The sequence below is a fragment of the Caretta caretta genome, chromosome 4 (genome assembly GCF_965140235.1).
Source record: "Caretta caretta isolate rCarCar2 chromosome 4, rCarCar1.hap1, whole genome shotgun sequence".
Taxonomy (NCBI): Eukaryota; Metazoa; Chordata; order Testudines; family Cheloniidae; genus Caretta; species Caretta caretta.
Genome location: NC_134209.1, coordinates 132,966,556 through 132,985,042, shown reverse-complemented (window position 1 = coordinate 132,985,042; position 18,487 = coordinate 132,966,556). Strand labels below are relative to the sequence as shown.

General features: G+C 41.5%; 1 protein-coding gene across 8 annotated transcripts in view; it reads left to right on the top strand.

The window, feature by feature from the left end:
- Positions 1-18,487, top strand: part of RGS12 (regulator of G protein signaling 12) — a 197,369-nt gene that overhangs the window by 9,797 nt on the left and 169,085 nt on the right. For 5 of the 8 annotated variants that reach the window (XM_048849020.2, XM_048849023.2, XM_048849026.2 and 2 more), the window contains one exon: positions 5,120-7,084. In XM_048849020.2, the coding sequence (XP_048704977.1) occupies positions 5,225-7,084 (1,860 nt within the window). In that variant the 5' untranslated portion in view covers positions 5,120-5,224. Of the gene's footprint in view, positions 1-507; positions 605-5,119; positions 7,085-18,487 lie in introns of all 8 variants that reach the window. The other 3 variants (XM_075128059.1, XM_048849021.2, XM_075128058.1) reach the window with 1 other exon arrangement.

Here is an 18,487-nt window from a genome sequence, read left to right as displayed (position 1 = left end):
GTCAGACTTATCTGGAGTAGCTCGCAAGCATGAGTACCAGCCTCAGGGCATACTGTTACAAACCAGGGCACAAACCCAAACTGGCTGTGAGTTCTATATGGTAGAACCTCAGAGTTGTGAACACCAAAGTTATGAACTGACCGGTCAACCGCACACCTCCTTTGGAATTGGAAGTATGCAATCAGGCAGCAGAGACCAAAAAAAAAAGAGTAAATACTGTTCAGTACAATACTATGTTAAACGTAAATCACTAAAGAAAAAGGGAAAGTTTTTTTAAAAAAAGGAAAAAAAAGATTTGGCAAGGTAAGGAAACTGTTTCTCTGCTTGTTTCATGTAAATTAAGATGGTTAAAAGCAGCATTTTTTTCTGCATAGTAAAGTTTCAAAGCTATATTAAGTCAATGTTCAGCTATAAACTTTTGAAAGAGCAACCATAACGATTTGTTCAGAGTTATGAACAACCTCCATTCCTGAGGTGTTTGTAACTCTGAGGTTCTGCTGTACTTAGGTTTCTCGAATCTACTGTGAACTCCAAAGGCTGTTGTGGTGCCTGAACATAGTCACAGACCAGGGTACCCAAGGGGACTGTCTATCTTGCCACCCAGGTAAGCCTAACTTTGTGATAGGTGATCCCTTAAACCAAAATTCACAACAATATTCAGGTTGTTCCCAGTCCCAAAGAACGAGGCACTTAGTCCAGGTCAGTTATTCCTCAGATTGCAACCAAAGACAATCTTTGTAGCCAATCCTATAATAAACTAACTAAAGATTTATTAACTAAGAAGAGAAGTAAGAGAGTGTTTACCTGCTTTAACCTTGTAAATAAGACACACTCAAATGAGTTAGTCTTAGGTTCCAGAGAGAAATAGAAGCTGCTGTAATGTGCCAGCTCTTTATGTCCTTTAGGGGTAACCTAAGCTAAGCAGCTTGGGGATCACTTGCTTATGCTTAGAAATATTGCCTTCTCCAAATTCTAAGCAGCACAGTGATACAGTTACTTTTGGTCAGGGATTTTTATTTCCTTCCCACAGCATTCAAACTGATGGGACAGGTGTTTGAGCCCTATCTCCTCTTAATGGGTGTGCGTGTAGGGCAATCAGCAAAGTCTTAGTCCTTTGATGTTTCACAATGGCTCATTTTGGTTTCTTTGGGCCATCTTGTGTGCAGGACGAACACTTTACATTAATTAATGCTTCTTTCCTGGTTGGTGAGTTACAGTTACAGAGGCTTACGGTGAAAACACTCAGTATAACTTTATACCATGGGATACAAATGTTATAAGTGAGATCAAGACAAGCTCGAAAGCTTGTCCTTCTCACCAACAGAAGTTGGTTCAATAAAAGATATTACCTCACCCACCGTGTCTCATCAATACATGCAGCATCCTTCAAACATTTCATCAAGTCTAAACACATTCTTATAAACTAAACATCTATTTTAATAATGCTAACACATAGGTGAGCCAGATTGGTTTCCAGCTATGCATTTGTCAGTGAACAGTGAGACTTGGGGGCCTGGGCATAGGCTGGCACTTTGTCTACCAGTGTCACACACATCTGTAGCTTGTACTGTAGATGAAAACTTAGGCACAGGGATTCATTTATATACCTTAGGGGACACCATGATTAAGATCAAGCAAAATAACCTCAATTATTAACCATGTCTATTTTATTAGAAAGGAGAAGAAAACATTAAATAAAACAACACAAGTAACAGTACACCAATGATAGACTGGTTACTTGTGTTACAATCTCTTCTGTATGTGTGTCTGTGGAGAGCTTTTAACAGAGATTATAACTAGGACCCTACCAAATTCACAGTGCATTTTGGTCAATGTCATGATCATATGATTTTAAAAAATTGCAAATTTCACAATTTTAGCTATTTAAATCTGAAATTTCATGCTGTTGTAATTGTAGGGGTCCTGATCCAAAAAGTAGTTTTGGGGGGCAGTAAGGTTATTGTAGGGGGAGTTGCGGTACTGCTACCCTTACTACTGCTGGTGGTGGCAGCGGCTCTGCCTTCAGAGCTGGGCGGTTGGAGAGCGGTGGCTGCTGGTTGGGAGCCCAGCTCTGAAGGCAGAGCCGCTGCCAGCAGCAGTAGTGTAGAAGTAAGGATGGCATGGTATAGTATTGTCAACCTCACTTCTGTGTTGCTGCCTGCAGAGCTGAGCCCTCAGTCAGCAACCACCACTCTCTGGCTCCCCAGCTCTGAAGGCAGCAGCGCAGAAATAAAGGTGACATGGTGTGGTATGATACTACCACCCTTACTTCTGCGCTGCTGCTGGTGGAGCACTGCTTCAGAGCTGGGTGCCCGGCCAACATCTGCTGCTCTTCTTCTGCATGCCTTCAGAGTGGGGCAGTTGAAAGGGTGGCAATATAGTGACCCCCTGTAGCTCCCTTTTTGGTCAGGGCCCCCAATTTGAGATACGCTGGTCTCCCCCTGTGAAATCTGTATAATATAGGGTAAAAGCACACAAAAGACCAGATTTCACAGGGAGAGACCAGATTTCACGGTCCGTGATATGTTTTTCATGGCCGTGAATTTGGTAGAGCCCTAATTATAACCTTGAAAGTGGACTGCCTTTAGGGGGTGGGGCATACTTTGTTAAGTTAAGACCAATTAATATTGTTTCCCTAAATTATTGTGAATTCAGTCTTAGTATCTTACCAGATACTTAAAAACTGTTTGGGCAAAATAGTGTATGGGCAAAATAATTTGCTTAAGGGGAGGTGGTATCCTGTCTAGTTATTAACAACAAATAGTCAGTTTATAGATGGGCGATGTAAGCAATCTTAACTAAATCCTATGAAATTGAAAAAAATATTTAAATCTGTTGCTTAAAAGAAGCCATTTAAGGAGCTGTCTTGAGATATGAATATCAAGAATTTTAAATCCTACTATTTTTGTTCACTAATATTTAGCCCCATTTCCTCTCCAGGAATACATGGACTAATAATCATTTGGTGATTAACAGGGGAAACTGTTGGTATTTTAATTTACAACAGCATTTTTATATCCCAGTAAAATCATAGCCGTTTTAATCTAATCCCTTGGCAGTGTCTTGGTTAACTTTTTCTCACCAATCCATGTTGACGTGTTGGGAGGTTTCCTTGGTTTTTATTTCTTCTTAGTCTTCTCTGTTTTTCTTAGCTCTTATGGCTGCTTGTTTGTAGAAATGGACAGGATATATGATAAGTGCTTGCTGTTTAAGCAGGATAGCAGAGGTTGTGTGTGTCTGAGAAGTGCTCACTTCAGAGTTTTTATATTCTTCTTACTATTTCCATGAAATTATAAGAAAATACACCTCTTTCAGGCTTGTTTAGATTCAAAGCTTATTGCTGTCACTCATTGGTCCATTCCTTGGGGGTTGGTTTAAGTGACACCTTCAGCTCTTGAATATGCAGTTTGTTTAATGAATACTCAACATTTCTAATTGATTTTGTTTTTGTGGCAGGAATGCATCAGACAACTTTTAAAGTTAGTTTTAACTCTCTCTTTTTATTCAATCAATTTTCTGAGATATTTCTTCAATTTTAACAGAGTTTAACAGGAAATGAAATTCTGTTTCTAAAAAGTCCAAACAATACTGTTCTTTATATAAAGTTTTCAGTTTTTTAAAACAGTCTTTCAATATTAAATAATTCTTTAAGAGAGTCATTAGTTTAAATAGTTATTTAAAAAAGTTGTTTGTTCTACATGACAGTTTTTGGAAAGATTATTCTTCTTGTCTTCCTAAGTTGGGTGAGAGTTGCTTAAGCACTCTGAGTAATTAATAAGAGTAATTACTGTGAGTAATTCTATATTTAAATAGTTTCTTACATTAGTAATTAGTTTAGCAAGGTCATCAGATTCTATGCTGGTACATAAAGCATTTTACTATTACATAGCAGTGATATTAGGAGCTTTTTCTTTAGCTAACATATTTGCAAGTATACATTTCACAAAGGTATTTGTGAACATATAAGAAATAAACAGAAGGTTTTAAACACTTCCAACTACATGTTTTTCCTAGAGGCTTTTCTGAATCAAGTTTTTAGAATAATTATAAAATTATCTTCATCAAAGATATTTCTAGAATTCTTTGTGTAGTTTTACCCAGATTTATTACATGGATACTGCATCCTATGTTCCTTTCCACAATCAGGTCTCTTCCTAAAACATGAATGTTTTACGTAGTTTGCCTTCTTGAAATAAGGATTACTTTTGTATCAAACTGGTATTTTACAGAGGGAGGTGTCCTGGTCTAGATAAGACACTTTTAGGAGTTTGTCCCTTGACTAAGCTCCTCTGTTTGTTATAGCAATTAAACTTCTATTAACTATTTTGTACAAAGCACACATTTAAATAACCAATCCATCTTTTAAATACAGCAGAAAAGAAAACGGTATAAAGATAAAGCAAGGTAAAGTTTAAAATGCAGCTACTTGTGGGGTAAGAAAACATGGTTTTATGCCTAGGTTGGGCTATCTTTTCTGACATGTGTTTGTCCTTGGGTGATAGCAGAAATTCTGGAATATCTTTGGTTAACGTTAGCATTTTGCAACATAACTAGCTAAACATAATAAAACATAATATGTATTGTCCTATTTTCAAGTATTATGGCTGTAACATATTTATGGCTCAGTGGTTCCCAAACTGTGGGTCATGACCTCAAATGGGGTCTTGCTGTCAAGCACAAAGGATGCCATTTTGCTTCGCTCAACATGACCTTTCGAATACGGTGTGTGCAAGGTCATGCTGAGAGAGGACACCATTTTGCTTTTCAAAATGGTGGTGTCCTTGCTTTATGGGGTCCAATCAGGAAATAATTAAAATGAGGTTGTTCTGCCAAAAATTGGGGAGCCCCTGTTGTAGCTATATCTTAATATTGAGTTGTAACAACTTAATATTTTAAAAGTTATCATTTTATTAATATAATTTTTGCATCAACATTGAGGTCTGTTCAGTTTTGCTTTGGAATGAATAAAGTAGCAAGAGATCATGATCCTGTGCCTATTTTTTATTATTTTGATATCTTTTATAGTAATTTTGATAAATGTATTCCCAAACAGTAAGAAGAACAAAAAAGGAAAATATAAAGTATTAAATAAATTTTTATTTATTTATTTATTCTTTAGGACTTCTGCAGATAAAGGAACTGGGATTCCAGGAAAGCACTTAAGTGAAACATGAATAAGAATTGGACTAATTAAGGGTTCCTCCTGTTCCAGAGATTAACCAAAATGTATAGACCAGGGGAAACAGTGAAACGTCGACTCAATATGCATGCTCCTCCTCGGATAAGAAGCGTGGAAGTTGCAAGAGGAAGAGCTGGCTATGGGTTCACCCTTTCTGGACAAGCTCCCTGTGTTCTGAGCTGCGTTATGAAAGGAAGTCCTGCAGATTATGTTGGACTTAAAGCAGGAGATCAAATATTTGCAATTAATGAAATTAATGTAAAACAAGCTTCTCATGAAGATGTGGTAAAACTAATAGGAAAATGTTCTGGAGTCCTGCACATGGTCATTGCTGAAGGCAACAGTCATATTGACTCATGTTCTAGTGATGAAGAAGTTGGTTTTTATGATGGGAAAGGGTGGCTGAAGCCAAAGCCTGACTCTAAAGCCTTGGGTATAAATAGAGCAGAGAAGGTTGTTGAAGAAATGCAGTCTGGTGGAATTTTCAACATGATCTTTGAAAATCCTAGTTTTTGTGCTGGTAATGCAGAGAATTCAGTACCAAAACAAAGAGCCCTTTCTGAGACTGCTGCTACTAAATTTGAAACTGGACATGAAAGTATAAATAACAATCCTAATCTACTTTCAAAGGAAGAAATATCCAAAGTGTTGCATGATGATTTAGTTTTTCAAATTGGACTGGAAAATCCAGAGGACTTTGGGTTAGATGCAAGTATTTTAAATGTTGCTATGGTGGTAGGTTACCTAGGCTCGATTGAACTTCCTTCAACAAGCTCAAATCTGGAAAATGACAGTTTGCAGGCTATTCGGGGATGTATGAGACGCCTTCGGGCAGAACAGAAAATCCATTCATTGGTGATGATGAAGATTATGCATGACTGTATTCAGCTCTGCAGTGACAAGTCTGGTGTAGTAGCAGAATATCCTGCTGAGAAACTGGCATTTAGTGCTGTGTGCCCTGATGATAGACGATTTTTTGGGCTAGTTACCATGCAGACAAATGATGATGCAAGCTTGGCTCAAGAAGATGAAGGGGTTCTGAGGACATCTTGTCATGTGTTCATGGTGGATCCGGAATTATTTCATCATAAAATTCACCAAGGTATAGCAAGACGTTTTGGACTGGAGTGTACAGCAGATCCAGACACAAATGGCTGTTTAGAATTTCCAACATCATCTTTACCTGTTCTTCAATTTATCTCTGTCCTCTATAGGGATATGGGTGAGCTGATTGAGGGAATGCGAGCAAGGGCTTTTCTTGATGGCGATGCAGATGCTCATCAGAATAACAGTACAAGCAGCAACAGTGATAGTGGTATTGGAAATTTTAACCAAGAGGAAAAAAGCAATAGAGTTTTGGTGGTTGATTTAGGAGGCAATCCAAATAAACATATTCCTAATAGTATGTGGGAAAATCCAGTTGGAAGGGGACAGAATCAACATGCTTCCCATTGGAATGGCTTCTGTCAAGAACAAGAAGGAAACACTCCTTTAGAAATAATTCAGAATGACAAATCACAAAATTTAAGTAAGCACTTAAGTCCTTCAACTCGTATTGAAGTTCCACTAGTTTCTTCTCGAAGTTCAGTGCCGCCATCCAAGAAAAGTACTGCAGGCATAGGCAATCAGAGATGGTTGCCTGTTCATGTCTTACAAGAATGGCAACATGGAAATGCCAGTGACCAGGAGTCTTATACAGATTCTACAGATGGCTGGTCAAGTATTAACTGTGGCACTCTTCCCCCTCCAATGAATAAGATTCCAGCTGACAGATACAGAGTTGATGGCAGCTTTGGCCAGCCCCAGTTAACATCTCATAAAAATGAATGGTCTAAGAATGTGTTTTGCACACACAAGAAGTTTGGTCCTCAACACAATATTAGAAAGTCTAAAGAAGCTAAAAAGGTAAGAATGTTCATATATAGGGTACTGGAAAACACTCTGAAGTTATACTGTTACATATGTTTAATAAAACTTTTAATTTGTGTAACATTTGTAATTATAAAGTTGTACATAGAGGTGTTAATATGGAGACCTTCTGAGCTATTCTTCCCACCTTCCTTCTTTCTCACCTCTGCAATTGCCACAAATGGGGAAGGCTTAATAACATTCTCTTGCATAAAAATATCTGTTAATTAATATGCTAATTAATTTCCAGACACAAAAGAAGTTAAGATGAAGTTAAAGTTGAGAGAATATTTCAGTAACTTAAGGATAAAACACTGTACAAAGAACATTGTTGGAAAAACCCAACCTTTTAAAAAGGAATTCGGAGAAGAGGTAAAATTTAAATACAAACACCTGAAAAAGTAGAAAGGCAAAGGTAAACTTCCTTTACTATTTCAAACGTCCAGACTTTTATTAGCTTTATTTTACTAACGACAATGTTCATATAAGGATTTTCACAGATGTGTGTCTGTCATAATTGAATCTCTACAGAGTTTTTTGTTTGGGAGTTACTTTAGTTTTTAAAATAGTCATAACATCAGACAGGAAGAGAAGGCATGGGGTGTGGAGCCAACACTTGCCACTGTTTCTGCGGGCTTCCTGAGATCTTCAGGAAGGGCGCCCTATTCCTGTGCACCTCTTGAGAACTTTGCAGGGGAGCCTCTCTCATGTGAATCTAAGGAGTTTCACAGGAGTAGAGTTCTGTCAGGGTATCTTAGGAGGATTTTTGGGAGCTCTCCCACTCTCTGCAAGCCTTTAGACACCCCAGGAGCTTTAGGCTACCAAAGCTTATTTAACTTAATAAACTCCTAGGAATGACTGTGAGACTTCTAATAAACCTAGTGAGGATTGCAAGCCGGTGGGAAGCCTCTAAACTAACTTAAGGTTTGTAGAAGGCAGGGGTGTGAGGCTCTGATGAGTCCATATGTAATCTGCTTAAGGGCTGCAGTGGAAGTGAAATGGCCTCTGCTCTACTGTTGCCCCCAGGCCTCCTCCTCCACTCTGTGCTGCCCACATGCCACTTCGGTGCTGCCTGCCATATCTCCTTTCTTCACTGTTCCACCAAACTTGAGGCTCTTACGTGCCCCAGGCCTCTTGTGGAATTGCTAAAGAATTGTAGGAAAAGAACACCCCAGGAGCTCTGCAAAAGTATGGGGATGCTGGGACTGACAGTTTCCATTTTCATTTTTGAAGCCAGGGTCTACCAAAATAGCAGGCTTGTATAATTGTGATGACCACCACTATTCTAACTTCAATTTTGGTGGGAAAATACTCCTCCTTTGATGTTTGACATATCCATTTCAATGTAAGTATTTGTGCACCCACACAGGTGCCAGAAATTTTTCCCATGGCAGTATCTGTTGGGTTGGCTCTAGCGCCTTCTGGCATCACATGCTGGTATAAGGCCCTGCTGACCCTGCAGCAGGTAGCGGGTAGCCTCAAACCTAGGGGTCCAAGTGGAGGTGGTTAAGGAGGTGACACATGGCCTCTTAGACATCCTGTCACCAGTGGGTCCATCCAGAGTGGCCCTGCTGCTACATGACACCATCACAGACTCTATTAAGGCCCTTCAGCAAACCCCTGCCTCCCTTCTGCCAATGGCAAAACACTCAGTGTAAATACTTTGTTCTGGCTAAGGGGTATGAGTTCCTTTTCACACACTTCCAGGATGTGGTTGGTGGTTGTGATGGCCAATGAATGAGACTGCCAGGGTCAACCAGGCTCCACTCCCAAGTTGAAGGATCCTAAAAGGCTAGACCTCTTTGGGCGCAAGGCCTACTCCTCAAGGGTCCTGCAACTGCATGTAGCAAACCAGCAGGCCTTGCTGGGGTGCTACAACTTCAACATGTGGGAGTTGTTGCTCAAATTCAATCACCTTCTTCCCCAAGACTCCAGACAGGAGTTTTCCTCCCTTGTCAAGAAAGGAAAAACTGTATCCTGGGCCTCCCTACAAGCAGCCCTTGATGCTGCTACCTCTGCGGCCAGATCAATGGTGACTGCGGTGACGATACGTAGGAGCTCCTGGTTGCAATCATTGGGGCTTCCTCAGGAGGTGTAACACACCATCCAGGACCTGGCTTTCTAGGGTTCGTTGCTCTTCTCAGAGCAGACGGATGCTAGGCTGCCTGGCCGAAAGGACTCAAAGGCAACTTTGAAGTGCTTGGGTCTCTGTGTACTGGCAGATCCAAGAAAACAATGCAGACTGCAGCAGTTACTTTCCTCAAACAGCCAGGCAGGAACAACAGAGGAGAAGAAACAGGAGGTTTAGACGCAGGCCCCCTCCTCAGTCATTCTTAACGGGCCCTACTCAGCCAGCCTCCAGGCACCTCGGGTTGTCAAAGCACTCATTTTGATGAGACTCTCTAGGTCAGCATTACAATCCCTTCTACATTGGATCCAGCTACACACCTGTTGTCGAACTCCCTTTCCTATTTCCTGGATTCCTGGACCCAGATTACTTCAGATCGATGGGGCCTCAATATCATAAAACAGGGTTACACCATCCAATTCCTGTCCATCCCCCTCTTTCTTCCCCTGCCCCCTTTCAGGGACCCTTCAGCAAGAAGTCCAATCCTCCTTCAGGTGGGAGCTGTAGAGTAGGTTCTTCCTCACTTGAGGGGAAGAGGGTTCTATTCCCACTACTTCCTAATCTCGAAAACCAAAGGGGTGTATGTCTCAGACCAATTTTAGACCTGAGCAGTCTTAACCGATATTTCAAGAACCTGAAGTTCTGCATGGTCTCCTTGCCTTCCTTATTCCCTCGCTGGATCCTGGGGATTGGTATGTCGCCCTTGATCTAAAGGACGCTTACTTCCATATTGCAATCTTCCCTGGTCACCGACATTTCCTAAGGTTTGTAGTAAACCAAAATCCCTACCAGTTCACAGTGCTCCCATTAGGGCTGTCAGCTGCCCCCACAGGTATTCATGAAATGTGTAGCGGTAGTAGTGGCCTTTCTAAGGAAAACGGGAGTCCACATATTCCTATACCTCAACAACTGTCTGATCAAGGGATGGTCTAGAGCTCAAATAAAGGTTGACATATGGTCATCCAATCAACCTTCAATGCGTTGGGCCTTGTGTTGAACTTCCAGAAGTCCACCCTAATCCACAGGATAGAGTTCATGGGGCAGTACGCAACCCGGTGCAAGCGAGAGCTGTACTTCTGAAGGACTGGTTTCTCAGAATCGTGTCCCTGTTAAGATCTTTCCAAAGCCATCTGATCGTGACTGCACAACAGTGTCTGAGCCTCCTGAGCCACATTACGTTATGCACATACCTACTACAGCACGCAAGGCTCCAACTCAGGCTTCTGCAAGCCTGGCTAATCACAGTCTACGCTCCCCTCGTCACCTCTTGGACTTGATTCTCATAGTCCCGGCCCAGGTCCTAACCTCACTACAACAGTGGCTGGACAGGAACATGATATACAAAGGGGTACCCTTCTCGAGACCTTGTCCATCCCTGTCGCTGGTATGCAATGCATCAGCCCTTGGCTGGGGGGGCCCACGTAGGGCCTATCAGAACATAAGACCTCTGGACCCAAGAAAAACTGTCCCTGCAAATCAATGTCAGGGAACTCAGGGCAGTATACTTAGCTTGGCAGGCATTTCTGCCCCTCTTGACAGGCAAATCTGTTTCAGTCCTTACTGATGATACGACAGCCATGGTCTACATAAACAGGCAGAAGGGTGCACATTCTTCCTCCCTGTGTTAGGAAGCTGTCTGTCTGTCGTTATTCTGCATTGACCAGGGCATCACACTAGAAGCTTCCTACCTTCCCAGGATTCAGAACAGCTAGCAGAATGCCTCAGCGGGTCTTTCTCTTCTCCATGTAGACTTTGTAAGGGACGCCTTCCGATGGTGGGGGACTCCCCCTATGGTCTTGTTTGACGTTTGATCTAACAGGAAATGCCATCAATTCTGTTCCCTCAGGGACCACAGCCTAGAGTCTCTTGGAGATGTGTTCCTAATACCATGGACAAAGCACCTGTACTATGCCTTTCTGCCTATCCCTCTGATCCACAAGGTTCTGATGAAGATCAAGTGGGACGGAGTGCAGGTCATCCTCATCGCCCCGGCATGGCCCAGACAACGTTGGTTCTCCTCTCTCCTGGCCATGTCAATGGAGATGTGTTTACAGCTTCCATCACACATAGACTTGTTATCCAGGGATTAGGGTCGAATGCTTCACCTGAACCTTATGTTGCTGCACCTGACAGCCTGAACACTCTATGGCTAAATCCAGAAGAGCTGGTTTGTTTGGAGGAAGTCCAAGAAGACCTGATGGGCAGTAGAAAGCCATCTACCAGCACTACCTACCTGGCAAAATGGAAGAGGTTCTCCATCTGGTGTTCACAACAATGAGTCCTGCGTCTGCAGCTCATTCTAGACTACCTCCTTTTAAGACAGAAAGGGCTAGCAGCCATCTCAGCCTTCCATCCCAAGGTCGACAATCTTTCAGTCTTTTCACACGACATAGTAGTCAGGTTCCTCAAGGGCCTGGAGAGGGTGTACCCACAGGTCAGGGATCCCACCCCTCTATGGGATCTAAACCTGGTCTTGTCAAACCCTGTTTGAACCATTGGCAACATGCTCGCTGCTACACCTCTCTTGGAAAGTAGTGGCCATCACCTTGGTCAGATGGCTTTCAGAGATCTGAGCTCTCATTCTGGAACTCCCATATGTGGTCTCTTTCAAAGACAAGGTCCAGTTGTGACCGCACCCATCGTTCCTCCCAAAAGTTGTATCTCAGTTCCATTGCAGTCAAGTAGTTTTTTTGCTGATGTTCTAGCCTAAACCGCATGTGAACAGGGAGGAACAGCGACTCCACTCTTTGGATGTATGGCATTTCCTGGCCTACTACATGCAAAGGAGCAAACCATTCCACAGAACTACTTAGCTGTTCATAGCAGAAAGGATGAGAGATCTCCTTATTTTCTGCACAAAGAATCTCATTGTGGATCATTTAGTTTATCAAGACATGTTACATGCTCGCTAACATCCTGCCCCCATCTAACCTGACTGCTCACTCTACAATATCTCAAGCCTCTTCCACTGCTTTCTTAGCGCAGGTACCAATTCAGGACATATGCAGGGAGGCAACCTAGTGTGAGGTGAACATACGAACTGACGCCCATGCCATTACATAACAGGCCAGAGATGACGCCAGCTTCGGCTGGGCTGTGTTACAGTCAGCCTGCCCTTGACCTCTGAACCCACCTCTGGGTCAACTTGTGAGTCGTATTGGAATGGACATGTGCAAGCACTCGGAGAAGAAAAACTGGTTACTAACTTTTTTGTAACTGTTGTTCTTCAAGATGTGCTGCACATGTCCATTCCAAAATCCACCCTGCATTGCCTCTTTGGAGGCTGTCGGTAAGAAGAAACCGAAGGAGGGCAGGGTCAGAAGGGCCTTATACCAGCACTGAGTGTGCAACACCAGAGGGTGCTAGAGCTGACCCGATGGATATCGCTAAGGGAAAAATTTCTGGCAACTGTGCTTGGGGTGCACAGATACCTCCATTGGACTGGACATGTGCAACACATCTCAAAGAACAACAGTTACCAGAAAGGTTCATAACTTTCTTTTTTACCCCATTGACAAGCCCCTGTAGCAATCAATTCAGTTTTTTCTTCCTATTAGGAAAAGGGTTAGACGGATTGTCATGAAAGGGTAAACCTCCAGCATTCATTTGATGGCTACTTTAAGATAATTGGAGCAGGCATGTCATTCTTGCATTACTATTTAAAATTTTCTCTTTTAAAACTGGAATTTAACCAACTAATCTTTGTTCACTAGATCTAGTCTAGATGAGTCCAGTAAACTCAGTTTTTATCTCTTTCCTTCTTTTAATATCAAATAACAAAAAAGCAGTTTGTTTTTAGTATTAATACAGGAATGAATGCTTTCTCCAATTTACTTCAAATTTTGTTTGAAAAATTCTACTGTGATCACATTCCTAACCCATGAATTTTGAGTTTATTTTGTGGATCCTAGAGGGGGTAAATGTGGATTTATAATGTAAATGCAGTTGCAATCATCTTTATATATTAAACCTCTTTATTCTCCTTGAAATAGGTATCGTCTCCATTTTACAGATAGGGAAACTGAACCACAAAATGAATAGCCCAAGGCTATGCTGCAATCAGGGGCAGACCTGGAAATCAAAACCCTGGTCACCCAATTTCCAGACCCATGATTTAACCATGAATAGTGCTTTCTCTGAGATTGTCACCATCATTAGTCACATATCAGGACTGCTAGAAAGTGACATGGTGGGTGAGGTAATATATTTTATTGGACCAACTTCTGTTGGTGAGAGAGGCAAGCTTTTGAGCCACACAGAGCTTTTCTGTGTGACTCAAAAGCTTGTCTAACCAACAACAGAACTGGTCCAATAAAAATATTACCTCACCCACCTTTTCTCTCTAATATCCTGGGACTGACCCAGCTACAACTTCACTCCACATAGAAAGTGACAAGGCTTTATTAATCCATGCCTCTTCAGGAACAAAGGATTGGGAGTTAGTCCTTATTCTAATCTACAGCATATTAGCCTATTGTGTATTGAACTGTCTCTCTGAAGACCATTTTTAAATTCCAAAACATTTTGACTAAGTTATAATGACAATAACTTTGGTTACTTAAAATATTGCTATAATATGTGCACACATATGTATGAATATAAGTTGGGTGAAAACTTGTTGATAAAACCTCACTGAGGTTGGTAGATGTGAACACGCCCTTCAGTTAACATGACTGTAAGGAGAAGCCCCCACTATGACAACAGGGGTATGTAAACCCATCTAGGAGTTTTTGTTGAATATTATTTTGGGTGGTAGAGGGGTGTGTGTGTGTCTGGGAAGGCAGAAGACAAAAAACTGGGAAAGACTGAGATGGAAAGAGAGCCTGAAGGAGCCACTGAAAGCACGGCGGTTATCCCTGGAAGAAGCCTTGGGCCCAAGGTGCAGGCTGAAAAGAATGTTCTTGGTGCTGTGAGCAAAAGAAGCTCCTTCTAGCTGTTTGATTCTCCCTGTATTCAGAGAGACAGGAATTTGTACATTTGAAAATAAACAAAACTGCATCAAAGAAATATGTGACCATTACTGGTTTCTTCTCATAACTGGAACAACCTAGACCTCAATTTTTTGTCTATCTGCTGGTCAAAAAGTGTAACAGTATATATGAAATTTGAGAAAACTTGATTATTACTGTCTTCAATCAAAAAATGCTGACATTAAACTGATCATCAATCCTGTATTTGGTTAATGCAGTTTTGGTTGATGCATAATACTTATTTTTAGCAGTTTTGCTCCTTTGTCTGAATTATAACTGACAATGTAACTACTCTAACGTGGAGGTGGTCTTGGGTGGTAAAGCAAGAAAGACTGAGGTGTTCAAGTTCAGAATGGGATGGAAGTTATATGCAAAAATTCTTTATATAATATCCACGAGTTTTCATATCAGCCACTGTGGTTTGCTGAAATATCTGAAGGCAGATATTTTAAATTGCAAAGGATTTGATAGCAAAGCTGTGTGGATCTTATATTCCTTTTTTCTGTTGCGTAATTGTCATTTCTTCTTCGAGTGATTCTTCATGTTCGTTCTAACCAGGTATGTATGTGCCTTGTGCATGCCAGCTGGAAAATTTTCCCTTAACAGCGTCCGTAGGGTCGGCCTGGGTGCCCCTGGAGTCGTGCCTTCATGGGGGACTTCATTGGAGTCATGCCAATATAGGGCCCTGCTGACCCCACACCTCTCAGTTCCTTCTTACTGCTGGTGATGGCTAGCTTCACTCATTGGATGTACACAGGGCACTTTATATAGGGAGAGCTAAGCTGTTCCGGAAGTCTGTCCAGCTATTTGTGGCGGTGGCAGACGGGATGAAGGGCCTCCCTATCTCATCCTAATGCATTTCGTCGTGGATCACATTCTGCGTTCGGGAGTGTTATGACCTGGCGAAGGTGGCTGCCCCGCTGATTGCTACTCACTTCATCAGGGCTCAGGCCTCCTCAGCTGTATTCCTGGTGCAGGTCCCCACCCAGGAAATCTGCAGAGTGGCAACGTGGTCCTCGATACACATGTTTACGACACACTATGTGATCACACAACAGGCCTGAGACGATGCGGCCTTTGGGCGAGACGTGCTCCAATCAGTAAATGACTCTGACCCCACCTCCTGAACTTTAGCTTGTGAGTCACCTGGTTGGAATGGACATGAACAATCACTCAAAGAAGAAAAAACGGTTACTCACCTTCTCGTAACTGTTGTTCTTTGAGATGTGTTGTTCATGTCCATTCCAACCAGGTGTGTGCGTGCTGCGTGTAAGCCAGCTGGAAGATTTTCCCTTAGCAGCGTCCGTAGGGTCAGCCTGGGTGTCCCCTGGAGTCGCGCCTTCATGGCACCCAATATAGGGCCCTGCCAACCCCCCATCCCCTCAGTTCCTTCTTGCCAGCTACTCCAACAGACGGGTAGGAAAGTGGGTATTGGAATGGACATGAACAACACAATACCCACTTTCCTACCCGTCTGTTGGAGTAGCTGGCAAGAAGGAACTGAGGGGATGGGGGGTTGGCAGGGCCCTATATTGGGTGCCATGAAGGCGCGACTCCAGGGGGCACCCAGGCTGACCCTACGGACGCTGCTAAGGGAAAATCTTCCAGCTGGCTTGCACGCACACACCTGGTTGGAATGGACATGAACAACACATCTCGAAGAACAACAGTTACGAGAAGGTGAGTAACCATTTTTTTCCTTTCTTCTACACTTCTGTTTGCTCCCTTGTTGAGATTGTTAGCCCTGCCATTTATAGGGTGGAATCAGTAACCGTTGGATTGCTGTTTTTCATGCAGTACAACTGAATATAATTTTTGGAATTGTAGTGCTCTGATCTGATTTAAGATGCTAGTATCTCAAAAAACAAAAACAAAAACAAAACAAAATACCAAGCAAAAAAACCAACAACCAACCAAGAAACAAAACAAAAACACGTCTCCCTCTAACCCCCCCATCTCCCAAAATCAAAACCTGTGGGATCTGAAATTAATTCATACTAACGCCAATCTTCAAAAGAGGCACTTTTCTAAAGAAGGTTAACTTTTATACTTCTTGCCAGATGAAACAGTTACTAAATTAAATGTCAGAAATTAGTTATACCTAATGTAAGTATAATGAATACAATGAATAATTTAATACCATTCTTGCAGATATATTATAACCTTCCAAAGAATATTAATTTTAAAAATGGTAAATTCTGGGACAATCATAAATAGGCTGTGCTTTTTTTTTTTTTAAAGAAATGTAATAGTTGCTTTCTCTTTTACCAAGAAACTCAATAGAATCAAGAGACCGTACCCATTAGGCTACTATTGACTTTGGAGAGAACTGTGCTTACTTTGCTCGGTACTACAATTTGAAGCTCAAGTGCTAAAAATTCTGTGTTGCATCTGAAATGTGAAGGCTTTGTGGAATGAGTGTACATCTAGGCTTCAGTTGCCAAATCAGAATATCTGTAGAACAGCTACAACAATTTAGAAATGGACAGAAATAAAAGTATTTCTCAGCTGCATGTGAAATAAGAGACAAGAAATGTGGAGCAGCAGCTTGATGGGATGAAAAAATTGGTGGGAAGCAACAGAATTAATGCATAATGGATTAAAAAACCTATGTAATTGTAGTGACCACATTTTACTGAAAAGTAACCTCATTTTAAGTCAGCAGCATGGAGGTCCTAACGTCCGAGATTGTATAAGTAGTTTCTGTGCTGCATAAACTCTGGTTGAGTCTCAGAAAAAAATGTTCTTTGTAATATTGCTTCCTGGCAAACTAACTATGCGTTGAATTTTCTTCAGTTACTAAGCCAGAGTAATACTGGCATAGAAGTTGTTTGTTTTGCAATACTGTCACAAACACTGAGTTTCCTACAGGCTTGTAGTGGAAATGTGCTGCCACAAGCTTCTCACTTGGAAATTTTAACCTCGGTGGACCCCTCTTCCTCTCCTTTTTGTTACAATGACACTACCCCAGGAATGGGTGTCTCTTGATAGGTATGGTAAGTGTTTTTTCAAAGGCTGTTGCAGAAATCCCCATTCACCAGAACTCCACTGCAGACTGAATTAATGAACTTATATTTTATTATTTACAATTAACACCCATGAATGAACTCTGGTACTGATCCTCTGGCAGTGTGCACTGTTCTTTTCAAGCCATAGAAAGTCTTATTTCATACCCCAGTTCACGCTTCCTTTTCATAAATCTTGGAGTCTGAGGTTCTCCCACTCTAGTCTCACTACTGGCCTCATGGCAGCCTGGACGTCTGTCATTCCTGATGGACCAGCCTTTGCTGTCTGGAAAGACCGTTCTTGGCAACTTCAGTCTGCCCAAACAATCACCTTCAGCAGTCAGATCTTGACACACACTCCTACAGTGGCTGTTCTCCTACTGCTACTTTTCAAACCAACATCCCAGGGTGGTTCCTAGGAACCCAGCTACCCTCGCGGAGTCCTTAGGTTTCAAACCACTATCTTACTTCCAGATAACTAATGCCTAAAATAATATAAACACAACACATGCCCGAGCACTCTTCACTCTCCAATACTTCCATATTGCTGGTGTTATCAATACAACTTCCTTGTGATATCACTGTTGTTTAAGGGATTGTACAGAAGTACTTAATTTTAATTATAAATACTGACACGATAGTGGTTTTAGCATTCTTTTGTCACACAGTACAGCTGATACCGATATTTGTAATGATGAAAGATTTGTTGATACCCTTAAAGTATCCACTTTCAAAACGTCTGGTACAAAAATGTAGTTAGTGGACTGGAAGTTGGAAAACAACCACTCTATTTTTTTAGTGGTATATACTATATTGTGTTATTTACATGCTTGTCCTCTCTAGTACCAGGCTGGGCAATTAAAGATAAAGGAAAACACCATGAATTAACTGAAAGTTATGACAACGTTTAAAACAAAACAAAACTTGAGGATAACAAGAGAGTTTCTCTAATTGAAATAAAATTCTGCTCTTGGATTTTAATACTGTAGCACAGACCAGGAGATGAGATTTTACAGATATAGTAATATTGTTAAATACCAGCAGTGTAAAATGTAAACTGTGGGAATGTGTGTGTAGTTTAGGAGACAAAACTCAGTTATAGTTGGCAACCAAATGCGAAAAAAGCAATGCTTTGTCTCTATGAACTGTTTGTCCTATCTATGGCTTATCTGAAACTGATGGCTAAGATATCATGGCTCTTAGGTGCCTCAACTATCTCATCTCTGCTCGTGTCAACTTCCTCACTTTGAAAGAAGAATGGACTAGTGCAGTTAGATGTATTATACTTCTCTTTTGC